General features: G+C 37.7%; 1 protein-coding gene across 4 annotated transcripts; it reads left to right on the top strand.

Annotated features, from left to right (window-relative positions):
- Window positions 1-8,336: 8,336 nt before the first annotated feature.
- LOC135699824 (glucose-6-phosphatase 3-like) lies at window positions 8,337-9,992 on the top strand. 4 transcript variants are annotated; one of them, XM_065220168.1, is made up of 4 exons: window positions 8,337-8,699; window positions 8,800-8,964; window positions 9,029-9,625; window positions 9,687-9,992. In XM_065220168.1, exons 1-4 carry the CDS (start codon window positions 8,638-8,640, stop codon window positions 9,916-9,918), a joined length of 1,056 nt encoding a protein of 351 aa, XP_065076240.1. In that variant the 5' UTR covers window positions 8,337-8,637; the 3' UTR covers window positions 9,919-9,992. The 4 variants fall into 4 exon arrangements, with proteins under 4 accessions (XP_065076240.1, XP_065076241.1, XP_065076242.1 ...); XM_065220169.1 differs by having other exon boundaries at window positions 8,611-8,699; window positions 8,763-8,964; XM_065220170.1 differs by having other exon boundaries at window positions 8,616-8,703.
- Window positions 9,993-13,745: the final 3,753 nt, after the last annotated feature.

Here is a 13,745-nt window from a genome sequence, read left to right as displayed (position 1 = left end):
TATACACGGAAAAGGTCTATTTTTCAACATCTGACCAAAACAAGCCCGGCTCCTCTATGGAATACCTAAGCCACCAGATTCGATTCACTTTTCCTTTCTGCGTTCAGCCAATCCGGTCCAGGCCAGGTCTGGGTCGCTGTAGCCCATCTGTGCGCGAAGGTGCACCAATATGACCGACCAGTCAGTCAGTATCCAGTTTTACTGCACAGCAACCATAAATAAGATCAATGCCAATGTTAGTTCACATGGCATCAAACTTCCCCGTACGACTACCTCTCTATGGCTTCGCCCAGTTTTATTCAAAGTTATAATGGAAGGCACACACTTATTTGCACGCTCAAGACCTGCGATGGTGCACGCGGGGAGCAACTTTTTTTCAACATTCAACTACGTAGGTACGTACAAGGTATGGGTTGCTCTGCCAGGTTGAATGTTGCAGGAAATAGTAAACTTGGAAAACGATCAGGAAAGAACCGGACTGTCTATCGCTATATTGTGGGTTTGCTACCGCAGTTATTGCTGACCACACACCATTAATGTGTGTATAGATAGTATTGACCGGTGGTGGAACTGGATTGGCCTATCGCTTCTCGGAGTGAGCACACGCTTCGGATGAAAAGCCCAATAAAATATGAAAATAGCTTGCAAACTGTCAACAGACAGAATGGACCAATGCGCCACGAGACACTTAATCGCTGATCATAAAGATAAATCTAATTTACACTGCGTATTTCATGCTTCTTTATTGTGTTTGTTTTGCCGAGAACGACTTCATTGACTCTCCAGCGCGTGGAGGTTTGTCGTAGAGACACTGCATAATCATAAAATACCGATGATTGATTAAATCATGACAGTATCTGATGGTAGATAAGCTGGAAATCTCAATCGGACAAAGTTTACGATCATGATGGTCATCGAGCGGATCATAAATTATGGAGACATGTATATGATAATTACTTTTATGGTCGTGTAGCAATCAATCTTCTGATCTATATCAGGATGATTTCTGATATTACACCGTTTGAAAAAATCATGTAAATTTCTGCGATACATAGCGAACGTGTGCTACATTAACGCTAGATTTGGCGTAATTTTATTTAAATTTAAGCGCAATTTCGAATAAATGTGAGACGTTGCATACAAGCTTGTAAGCAATTTCGATGTTTATGCCAACTATAGCTCAACATTTATCGAGGTGAGATTTCACGTGACAGTTAAAATTCAGATATTTTTTTCTATGTAGCTGAAATGAAACATAAAATATAGTCACCTCTCCTTAACGCGATATTGAAAGGACCAGCGAGCTCCGGAGGTAAATTGAAGAGAAATGCACGGAAAAATGTGATTGATGTAACCATGTAAAGTCTGGAACGCGCAAAAATTGGTCAGGTTGGTTGGTTGGTTGGTTGTCTTTATTAAGGAGATTTTCAGTCAGTATTTATGTTAAAAATGCATAAAAACCTGAAATGCTGCATTTGGAAGTTGAGTGTATATACAATGGTTGCTATGATGAGTTTTCACCGTTAGCTCTCCAGTTTTCAAAATGACGTCCAAGCAAGAGGAGCAGCGTGTCAAAATTTTGCTCGCGCAGCATGAGAATCCGACGTTCTCACACGCTAAGTTGGCAAAATTGCTGGATGTGTAACGTGACAAACGTTTTTAAAGTGTTCGGTGAGCGTCTGTCGACCGCCAGTAAGCCTAGAAGCGGCGGCAATCGTAATCCGGACGTGGCAGCGACGACGAAGAAGGATGCGGTGAAATATAAGCGGAATCCTAACCTCTCCATCCGGGACGTCGCTGGCAAGCTCAATGTCTCCCATACTACTGTGCAGCGGGACAAGAAACGAGCCGGGTTGTCGACGTTTAAGAAGGTGAAGGTGGTGAACCGAGATTACAAACAAAACACGTCGGCAAAGCAGCGGTTCCGAAAGCTGTATACGAATCTACTCACAAAGTTCGACCAACAATCAATACGAAACTAACGATTTTAAATTGGCTCACCACTTTAGTAGCCTATTGGTCCCAAGCAAACGATTAACGTACCCTATTCTAGTACTACGCAATGTTTGTTTTGATTCGCTATGAAAGTTTGACAGATAAAATGAGGGGTTATTGGTTTTTCCTATGTTTCGAGGGGTGAATCGATTAGCTTGGGACCGAAGAGAGTACCAGAGCTGAGCCAAAAAGTTGAGCACGTTATTTCGGAACCTTCTTGTCTTAGAGCAGTTACCTCTATGGTTCGACTGTGTCGTCATGAACGACGAAACTGATGTGAAGGTGGATTTCAAGAAGCTTCCGGGACAGGAGTTTTATACCGCATCAGGAAAAGGGAAGGTGACTGTTTGAAAATTTCAGTCACCTTCCCTTTTCCTGATGCGGTATAAAACTCCTGTCCCGGAAGCTTCTTGAAATCCACCTTCACATCAGTTTCGTCACCATCAAACTATCGAAGTTCCCTAAAAAATATTGCCGTTTCAAGGAAAATAATTCGACGCAACTGACAGCCACACCATGTTAATAAAGCTGATAATCTGTGGTCTGAAAAGGAACCATCAATCAAGAGATCTACGTCCAGGAGTGCCTGGAAAAGCGGCTGCCATTCCTAAAGCAACATAATATACCTGTGCTGTTCTGGCCGGACTTGGCGAGCTGCCACTATGGGAAAAAGGCAATCGAGTGGTACGATGCGAACAACGTGGTTGTGGTACCCAAAGACAACAACCCTCCCAACAGACCAGAACTCCGCCCTATCGAATGGTATTGGGCCTTGGTCATACGGAATCTCAAAAAACTAATAAATCCATGGAAAACGAGCAGCAGTTTAAATCTAACCGGCGTTCGGCGGCGAATAAGGTCGATGAGGCCACTGCGCAAAATTGATTGGAAGGGGTTAAGCGGAAGGCACGGCAGTTCGGATTTGGCAAACCAAAAGAATAAACGAACATTTTTTCCTTTAAATATGTGAATTGAACTACCAAAATAAAAATAAAAAGATTTTTGTGATAAAAATTTTGACTGAAAGAAAAGATTTTTTTGTCGACCAATTTTTGCGCGTTCTAGTCTTTAGGAACCATGTGGAAGTACAAGATTTTCTATCAGAAGACTGTGTGGCAATTATCGTCAGTGAACCACACCGCAAATACTTTGTAAATTCACATTGATGCAATTGAAATATACAGCGACCTGCCTCAAATGTTAGTAATGGACAGGTAATGGGTTGTCCCTAGCCAACTTGGTCAGTTTTTGAGAGGTTTAGACGCTCCCTCTTCTTGCGTGCATTTTTAATTTGTTGTTTTTAGCTTCAATTTGAAATATCAAAAGAACAAAAATAAAGGATGTTCAATATAATACATGTAAAAGATAGAGTTGTTCTACGAATATGATGGTTTTTAAGGCTGTTCCAAGAAAATATAGCTTTTTTCTCTTGATGTTGATGATGTTTCAATTCAGGCCTGATGGGACCTGAACCAAAAAATTGAAATAATTCAATTTCGTCCTGACCCACCGCTTGGTCTACAATATTACTCAAGAGTGTTTGTGTGATGACGATATCGCGTTCTACAAATGCTTCTTGGCAGGCAAATAAGAAATTATTGAGAAATTGTGCAACAGTGAAAATCAGCGCTATAGGGATTTTTTGGTACGCTGGAGAATGTCCTTCAGCTTGAGGTAGGAAATTCAAATTAATTTTTAACAAGCCTTTGGAACTGCATACGCGTAACTATGATGGTTACTATCATAACGCTTAACAGGGGGAGAACCTGTATACGAGCTTTTGCTCTGATTTTAAAAGTGAATATCTAAATCCCCTAATTTTCAATTATTCATTTTGTCAAGCTTCTGCATTCATGTTCCATCAGATGTCACTGCTGTTGTTTGCGGTGACATCTATCGGAAACTAGACACAATCTGTTTTCCGTTAATTGTTCACAGAGGACACTGCAGTGCATAACATGTCTGGTACCTCTATATATCCATTTAGATTATTATTCGAAGGCCCTCCTTTTTTACACATTCTGCACACAAAGTAGCTCACCCCTCACAGAATTTCTCGCCGAATTTTATGTATGGGGTGGGGCATAAAGTATCTTTTGCGCAGAATATGTAAAAAAGGAGGGACTTCAAATGTTAAAGCAAATGCATGTATAGAGGTACCAGACATGTTTTGTAGTGAAAGGTACTCTATTTTAGGAATGGGCGTTTTGAAACAAAAAATCGATGTTGTCGAATCGATTCTAAAACGGACTATAAAATCGATCCTCTAAAATATCGAAAGAAAAAAAAATCGATTCGAGTAAAATCGATTTTTTTAAATATTTGAATTATGCTTTATAATCTTCTATTCGACGAAATATTCCTCTTCCTGTTGTTTTAGTGTGTGTGTGAGCATTTATTTGTATAAAACCAATTCACAAAAGCAATTGCACTCTATTTAAATATTGAAACCGAATTATTAAGAAATATTGCTTAGCTTCACAGTTAGAAATACCTAATTTTACATGTGACGGAATCCATCTTTGACATAAAAGATAAGACATAAACAAACATGTAATGTAAAATTAAATGCTCCGAGACAGAAAAGTTCGTTACTCGACGAAAAATACGTTTTATTGAGTTGAATTTCACGTCTATTATGACACAATTTTATGTCAAAATTGACGCTCGTATATGTCAGGCTCAGAGCACCTAAATTTACATGATTTTTTCTTAGTGTATTATTCAACTTCAACTCTATATCTGAGCTTTCAAAATCTTCTGTACACACTTAGAAATTTTTAAAGAAATCTGTAGAATTTTACCGAAATCTCAACAGCTGAACGTTCGGTGGGCGGTTTCGCAGATTTCCTGTAATGTTTCACAATTATCTGTGAATTTTTCACAGATATCTGTAAATAATTGCAGGAAAACTGTAAAATTGTTTACCGAGCGTTCGGCTGTTGGGATTTCGGTAAAATTTTGCAGAAATCTGTTAAATAATCTTAGTGTGTAGGTATTAAAACTCACCTTTCCTATGTTTTTTTGCATCAAGGAGTGCGTGTTTTTTTTGCAAACAAAATCAGCTGGATGAATTAGAAAGAATGGGTCCAAAGTACACACAACATAAAAAGTAACAAATAAATAAAGCCCAAGATTGAAAGGGTGTTTAGCAAAATTTGGGGACGACGAAATTAAAATCGCTTGACTTTGGGATAGTGAAATACCATTTTGTTTATCATTTTTTCAAGAATTCAATGATAACATTTGATTTAACATAATCAACAACAACAGAAAAAGAGTTCGGCGATTTTATTTTCTCCTTTGGTAATTTAGGCGTTTTGTTTTTTTTAATGCTTTATAAAAAAGTTTAAATGAGTAAAAAATCGATATCAACTTTGAAAAATTGATTCTGTCAAACATCGAACAGAAAAAGATCGGATGAAAAAAATCGATTTTTCGAGGCAAAAAAATCGATTCTGTAAAAATCGCATCGACATCGCCCATTCCTACTCTATTTTGTAATCTGTGAAAGGGAAATCACAGTGTCAATCAGAGTGTCATCAAAATACATGGTATGTTAAGAGATTGAGCTCGTGAGAGTGAATTTCTCTCTCAAATTTGAATTTTTTGGCTCTCTGGGGACTGGTAGTAAACCAGGTAAAATTGTATGGGGAAAAATCATTTTTATTTAATTGTAGCTTGTTTAACCATAATTTCCGGGGAAAAACTGAACGACACAGCCCTTGACTATTTTTTTTAGGTTGTCGTTCACTTTTTTTGACCTGAATATGCACCGAAAGCGAATTATTCCCACTTCTCTCAATTTCTATATGAGGATTTTTATCGCTTCCTACCAGTGGAACAGCGCCATCTCTGTGGAAAATGGTCGAACAAAATGATTAATTAATGTTGTACTAAGCACCACTTAATTGGAAACCAAACGTTTGATTTGAGAAATGTTACAGTATTCTATAGATAGGGAAGAAAGGGACATAGAGAGCATACGGCGTGAGTTAAGCACCCTTTTCCTAATTAAACAGATAGGGGAAATGGATGTAATGTCGGCCTAAATGCCCCTAATTTGAGGTCATACATAAATTTAACAATCGACTAAATTTTCAATTACGACCAAAAATATTTATTAGTACCGTCACAATAACGTCTAGATAAAATTGATAAATAGCTGATTTTTAGCAATGGGCCCAATCTTAGATCCATAGGCCAACAATAGACCCATTTCCTCTACCGTAAACTAACGATGACCGGAATTTTACATAAAGTCTGGTCCACTTGGAAGTCGGACACATACAACCAGGTGTTCCTGAGGATTTATTAGGAAAAATATAATTTTGTCAGAATAAAGGTATGTTATTGCGCCTTCATAAAAAAAATGCAAAATTACTCCGACGGCGCACAGTGGGACGAAATCAAAAAAAGTGGGACATGGCCATTTGCGACGAAACTATTTAGTGTAGCATCTGGATTTCTTATAGAATGTTTCTTAATTTTTTACGTACTTTACTTGAGAGGTAAAAATTTTTGCTTAAGGGGGATATACACTCAGATAAAAAAGATAACTTTTTTACGTCTTGTTAAAATTGATGAACGTCTATGGAGACATTGTAGATGAAGTCATTTTAAGGAACTTTGTCCAAAAAGACAATTTTGTATCTCTCAACTGGACGAAGATATAGGGTGAAATGGAGTACAAACGGTAGTACTCCCTTAAAACCCCTTTTTTACCATAACTTTTTTGTATGAATTTTACATTTTTTTCAAAATTCCACAAAGTTGTAAGTGCTCTAAAATTGCACATTTTTGCAAAAGAAAGCAAATAGCTAACTCTTCGTTTAAAGGATTTACATCCGCATTTATAATTTTTTAACACTATCTTTAAGGGGGTGTATCTTGCAGGTTAGCAAGTATTAGTAGCTAAACTCCACGTAATTTCGTTAAGCAACTTATACCATACTTTTACATATACAATTCATGGTGGATCCCAATATACCTTAATGTTTGGTACTTTTTGCAGTTTTCATGACAATTTTTCCTTAAATATTTAACAATTATAATGTGTGACATACCACACAAATCTTATACACATCGATCGACAAGCAAATCATCAAAATCCATTGATTTTTGGCCAAGCATTTAGCATTTAAAGTCTGACCAATGTTCGTTGCATTTCCCTGAATTGGAATCCTTCTCGAAAGACGTAGTCCTACGTCGAAATCAGAATGTAGCAGTTTCCTCATCCTTTAGCTGAGGAATTTTGGTAAAAGATTGAGATTACTGAAGATATAATAACATTCACGCTAGTACATTTTTGGCAGTGATTTCTACTGTGGAAAAGTGGTAGACTTTGTATGATGATTCAAGATTACAGTAAATACATTCAAATTATCAGAATATAGATTTCATTCTACTTCAAAAAAACGCTTCAATATGCTTGGTAGGCTTAAACAGGCAAATACGCATTCAGGGCAAGACGCAAGGTGATATTCCTCACAGCACTTCCGCTCATAATTCAGTGATTTTATGTGCAGAACAGCTGATTTCATCCTCGCTGTTGAGAATGAAAAACCTGTGACCTAAAATGCAGATAGTTCAAATCTTCCCATTTGAGATTCTACCTGGAATTGTATTTCCAATTCAAATATTTAGACATCTATTAATCACCAGCTTCAGTAACAAATAATACTGTCAAAACATACATATACAAAAAACCTTAGTGGGATCGTTTAAAATCAAGGATTACTAGCAAAACGATGCAAGGGATCGATCATGATCTCATAAAAAATAAATCCAAGCTGCTCTTTGCATGGAAAACTGTGAAGCAAGCACGATTGTATAAAAAAAAGTGTGTTAAAAGTGCGAGTTTCCGTCGAATCGTCTTGGTTTCTTCAGTCCATTTATTCCATATGAAGCAAGAAATAAGTGCTCCGAAGATACCAACACGATTTGATGGAAAGGTACACTTTTATCATACTTTTTGATATTTTGGGCTAGTCCAGTTTGGGTTGCAACCAACACTAATACCTACCTCAAACATTTTTATGCGGTTTAAAAAAACAATCCAAGAAGCATTTTATCAAAACCTAAATCTTGAATCTGATATACACAGTGTAGGGCCGTATTTCCTGATTAGCCTTCTTCGGTAGTCTCACTTTGATCTAGTCAGCATGGTTAGCCTGGATCTTTCCAGTCGCAGAAAACATCATCAACTGTTGGAAGAAAAAAAATCCTGTCAAAATCGCGCCAAAACAAACACAATCCCCTCTTTTGAGCACGTGCTTCCGGCGCATGCGTTTTCTCCTGGCACCGAAACTGTATCAGGTATCGATTTTCCGTCAATTTAATAACGTACACACAGAGTTTTAAAGTCCTTCTTCTTTCCCGATCCTATCAGCTGATCCTGACACATCCTCAATTATTTGCACCATTCCGGTTCCACCGTTTACCCTTCACACTCTCGTCACGTCTGTCCGTGGAAAATATCGCCCTCAGCTTGCGCTAGTGAAAAATTCACGCCCTGTGTCTGCAACCATCAAATAGCATTGAGGGCAGAAAATAGAAACCGTGTGATGAGCCTTCATACTAATCAGTGAAACAGTTTTTTTTCCGATATTTGGTCTTTGGTTAAACATTTGCGGCCTGGTTATGAAATTGTACAGTTATCTTTTGAAGCGTGAAATTTATCAGATTTTGTACGTGCAGGATGTGTAAGTAAGGGACGCTTGCCAATTGATTGGACAAATGAGCAATACCAGGCATTGATTTTGGAGTTGGAATGTTTGTGTTTCGTTCTCACTTGCTTTATAGTTTTTCTCGATATGAAGATTTCCTGGCTCTCGTTACCAAGGCCTTTGATCCGAAGATTCTGTTCCTTACGGTCATTCCACTGGTGGCAGGACTTAGCACTCGAATCTACTCCAGACTGCTGCTGAGTGTACTGCTAACAGAGTATTTCAATACTCTGTTGAAATGGTGAGTTGTTAAAATGAATATTTTATAGATAGAAGGTAGACATTATGAGCATCACTCATTTTAGGATCCTCGCCGAAGACCGCCCATTTTGGTGGGTGCGAGAAACTAAGGAGTTCACCACACTCAACCGTCCAAAGTTGTATCAGAATGAGCTAACGTGCGAGCCAAGTCCGGGAAATCCGTCCGGTCACTTGATGACTTCGACAACCTATTTGTATGTGATATTTTCTGTGCTGGAAGAAGCGGGACTACAATATGGAAAATCGGTCGTTATTGCCCTTCGCATCTGCTACTATCTGTCGTTGCTTTTAATTTCCATTTCGCGTATGTATTTCGGGTGCCATTTTTTGCACCAATGCATTATTGGAATTTTATTGGGAGTAGCGATGACCAAGCTGACCATGTCGCTAAGTTTTGAGAAATATTTGACTAAAATGACCAGAAAAAGGAGACTGGCATACTGTAGCCTAATCTGCATGGTGCTGCTGCTGGTCTACTGGGGTCAGAAGCTGTTCGGAATCGACCCTCAATGGTCGGTAAAAATGGCCTTCAAGTGGTGCGATGATCCATTTTATTTGGATCCAAGCACTACTTTGGTTTTCAGTATTATACGCCTCACCGGATCGTTGGTTGCCTTCGCCATTGTCGGGCCTGTTTTGAAGTAAGCTTTTGCAAACTGCTCTGTTGATTCTAGTTAGTTAATCTTATTTAACGTCTTCCAGATCAGCGCCACTCGACTGGAAACGGAGTATCCCGCTAACGCTGATAATGATGACTATCAAATGGATAGCTATTAACTACACGCCGCGTTATTATGGAGTAATAATTTACTATCTCTATACGTTTTCAATCCATCTGCTTTTTACCTACTGTTACATGCGCCTTGTGCCGGCAATGGCCAGCGTCGTAGTTGATCCGAGAGTACAACGCAACAGCAGGCCTAAAATCAATTAAACTGCTAACTACTGGCAGCTAAACTTTAAGCATAGTTTATTGTTATAGCGACTTTGATAATGCTTTTTCTTCATGCACATATCACGCGCATAATTTAGCATCTGCTCACGCTGTTACTGAGGTAAGAAAATTTCCTAACAATACTATTCTAAATAAAACGATGATCCATTCTAACGAAAGTATTTCCTGTTCCTTTAATATGTTGAAGAATCTCATTTATAATTTTATTATAAACTTCATCAATGGTCAGGCTAGAATTCTTGTAATATGTTTTAATAAATAATATATAGAAATGCATCCTTAATTTTTCAGCGCCTATAAAGGTGATAGCGTCCTTTTTCGCTTTCTTTTTTTCTTGATTTGTTGATTTGTTTTCCGTCGATCTTGTTTTCCATGCTGAGCACCAATGCTACCGACAGCTGGACCCTACCTATCGACCCATCAATTCATGAACCGGTGACCAACGACTTCACTTCCCGTGATCAGAGATGTTATGCCTCAGAACATCCCGGCGGCGCCAACTGCACTCAAAAAATATTGAAAGCTAAATAGTAATAATAGTAAAAGTTACGCTAAATCGCAACTCTCCGTGCCGACGCAAAGGTCGGTATAAAGGGAGAGCTTGCACACTTAGTATAAAATTATTTATGCCTGCCATAGTATAAAATCGAAATATACTTGCAATGCATATATACGGTTTATTCGAGGAAATGGATTTTCTGCTTCTTTTTCATTTCATGATTAATATTATTGTTTTCTTTTTTTTCTTTTTTTTTCTTTTTTTTTAATATTATTGTTTTCAAATCAAAATTCAAAGTTCTCAAGTTCTCCGACCTTGATCGGATGATTCGTCGGACAGTGCTATGATATCGATCGCTGGGCGGCAACGTCCCGAGCGAAAGCAGAACGCGCCTACAGAAGCGATATCCCATATCTGGGGATGCGAAGAGAAGCAGGATATTTTACAGAGATTTTCTCGAGAACAAGGATACTGCAACGATCAATTCTTCTCAAGCGATGGACTTTAATAATAATTTAAAAAATACCAATCACTCAACTATCCTGGCACACAAGTCAAGCTATGCAATCAAGCAGGATTTGAAATAGCCAAACAGTTATAATTGTATTTATTTAACACTAAACGTACGACACCAACGCGAAATAATAGCAACAACAAAATAAATACGAACTGAAAAACGAAATTTTAGTGTACACTGGCCGAATTCCACTCCGATAATCAGATTTAGTATAATTTTGACGAAAATTTTAATCGTAACAATGTATAAATTTCGACTAACCATAAAATGCATAAAATTTAATCTTTATTCGTTTTGTAATATTTTTGAGTGTGGTATTGAACCCAGGCCTGCTGGGGTGAGAGGTAATCACGCTTACCACTACACCACCGGCGCCGCTATCCATTTTCGCTTAAAACTACTAAAATTCACAAGTCAAGATATTAAGAATAGTAAAAGCTTGTAGCTGAAACTACTACTTGTTGTTTGCTGTGGAGAAGCAAGCAATGTCTGAAATTTACAGATTTATACTGCCCACATAAACGTTATGTCCCTAGCTGATGGGATCTGATGTCATCAAAAGCCACCTATTATAATCTTTTATGGTCTTCGATAGCTGACGGTGTTTCGTGGATTTTGTGTGGAGATAAATCGACTAGATTTCAAACAAAAATTCCCGGTTACAAATGTTGCAATACACTTCATTCGTCACTTTGTCGTCAAAATCTATGTATTTTTTTTCCTTTGGTTTGTTTTTTCCGTCGATCTTGTTTTCCGTGCTGAGCACCAATGCTACCGACGTGCCAGGAAGGCAGCTCCCACACCTGGACCCTACCTATCGACCCATCAACTCATGAACCGGGGACCAACGGCTTTACTTCCCATCCGAAGGAAGGCGTGATTAGAGATGTTATGCCTCAGAACATCCCGGCGGCGCCGACTGGTATTGAACCCAGGCCTGCTGGGGTGAGAGGTAATCACGCTTACCACTACACCACCGGCGCCGTTGTCAAAATCTATGTAGGTTCCAAATAAGTTTCCATTTTCATCGGTTTGCTACAGCCAATTTTTATCAAATTTAATTTTCACTAAAATTATAAGAAACTTAGCGTTATAAAACAAACAACGAATAACAGTTGAATGTTTAATATTAGGGCAAATGTGGCAGTTTTTGACCCTAGTGATCTAAGGTTGGCCCTATCATAAATTTCACATTGTTTAATTTTTTACAAAATATCCATACATACATATATTTTGCCATATATCTACGCAAATAAAACCATGAAAAATTATTTCATATTTGATTTAGGCTCTAGGGCAAAAAACTCGAACACTAGTGCCAAAACTGGCAAACTTACCCTATAATAATCAAGCTAACTGAGCCGCATTGAGCTTTTAGATATCCAAGTTCTTATACTGTGTCCCATTTGGCGAGTTAAATTTAACTAGTGGTTAAAAGTGACACATGGAAAGTTATCAAATAACCCTGCTATGAGCTATGGTTTTCAAGACCAGAAGGTCCCGAACCAACGAGCTCAACTTTTTGGCTCAGCTCTGGTACTATCTTCGGTCCCAAGCTAATCGATTCACCCCTCGAATGTTTTCACGTACACTGAAACAAATCGACATGTACCGTTTATTGGATCCATCTTATAACATAGCAATGTCAGGAGATTTATTCATTCTATGTGATGATTGATAGATTCCAATGGATTATCACTTAAAAACTATGACTGCGATATGGAATGATTTCTATCGTAATTTCACATACTTAGTACTTGATAATACTTTGCTTCGAACGTGGTTAGCGATAGGTAAGATGTATATGAATATTGTCTGATATATTTCATGGTGAAAAACTGTTGATATGTCATGGGTGGGAACAGGCATCTAGAAACTAATGGAAAATCATATAAGTTTGCACTATGAGCAAATCGAGTAAAATGTACCTGTTTTCATGATGAATATTGCTCACTAAAAGATATACCATATAAGATAATCATGTATATTTTATTGGAGTTGCTTTTAACGATTTTTGACGTTTGTTGATATGTCGCGTGTAAACAGACATGTAGAAACTATTGGACTGTCATTTAACTTTGCAGTATAGGAAAACATGTATATCTCATTGGAATAGCTTCCTTTGATTTTTGAGGTTTGAATATTGTAAAAAGATCTATCCCAATCATTAAATAGTCATATAGATTTGCCTTTTAAGAAATCCAACAGCAAACATTTGTTTTGGTATGTTTTTCTGGGATGAACATCGCTCCCAATAAAATACATCTTACATAATTGTTCTTTATAAATTATTGAAACAATTTTCAACTATGTTATCGTACACTCATTAGAATGATTAGTCGAACTAAATATTGCTAACAACAATGATACTGTAATAAATAATCATTGTTTGTTATTGTTTCATAAGATAAGGGGTTCCGGAAAAGAATGTTTTGAGATTGAAAAAAAATGATTCTACTGCAATATTTATTTGCTAAGATTCTAATTGTAAGCCTTCAACACGGCTAATTCAGATTTCAGCACTAGTACTCGAACTTCATGAACCAGTTCCATGAACTCATATAATGTAGTCGTTGTTTTATTGCACACAGGAGCATTAATAATGATTTGAATACACGACACCACTGAAACGGAGCATATATTGGTCAGTGCTATTTTTCTTCACTCTAGCAAAACGAGCATAACGTTGCTCTATATTCCATGTTGGGAGAGCTGTTATTACTTCACGCTAATTGAACGAGTTCAATATTGAAGTCAGCCGTGGCCCAATGGAATCGAGCGCAGACACGA

This window comes from Ochlerotatus camptorhynchus, unplaced genomic scaffold (assembly GCF_037179485.1).
Source record: "Ochlerotatus camptorhynchus isolate MF236.1 unplaced genomic scaffold, CSIRO-AGI_Acam_v1.1 ptg000117l, whole genome shotgun sequence".
Classification (NCBI taxonomy): Eukaryota; Metazoa; Arthropoda; class Insecta; order Diptera; family Culicidae; genus Ochlerotatus; species Ochlerotatus camptorhynchus.
The sequence above is the reverse complement of the archived record's forward strand: the minus strand, read 5'-3'. Positions and strand labels throughout refer to the sequence as shown.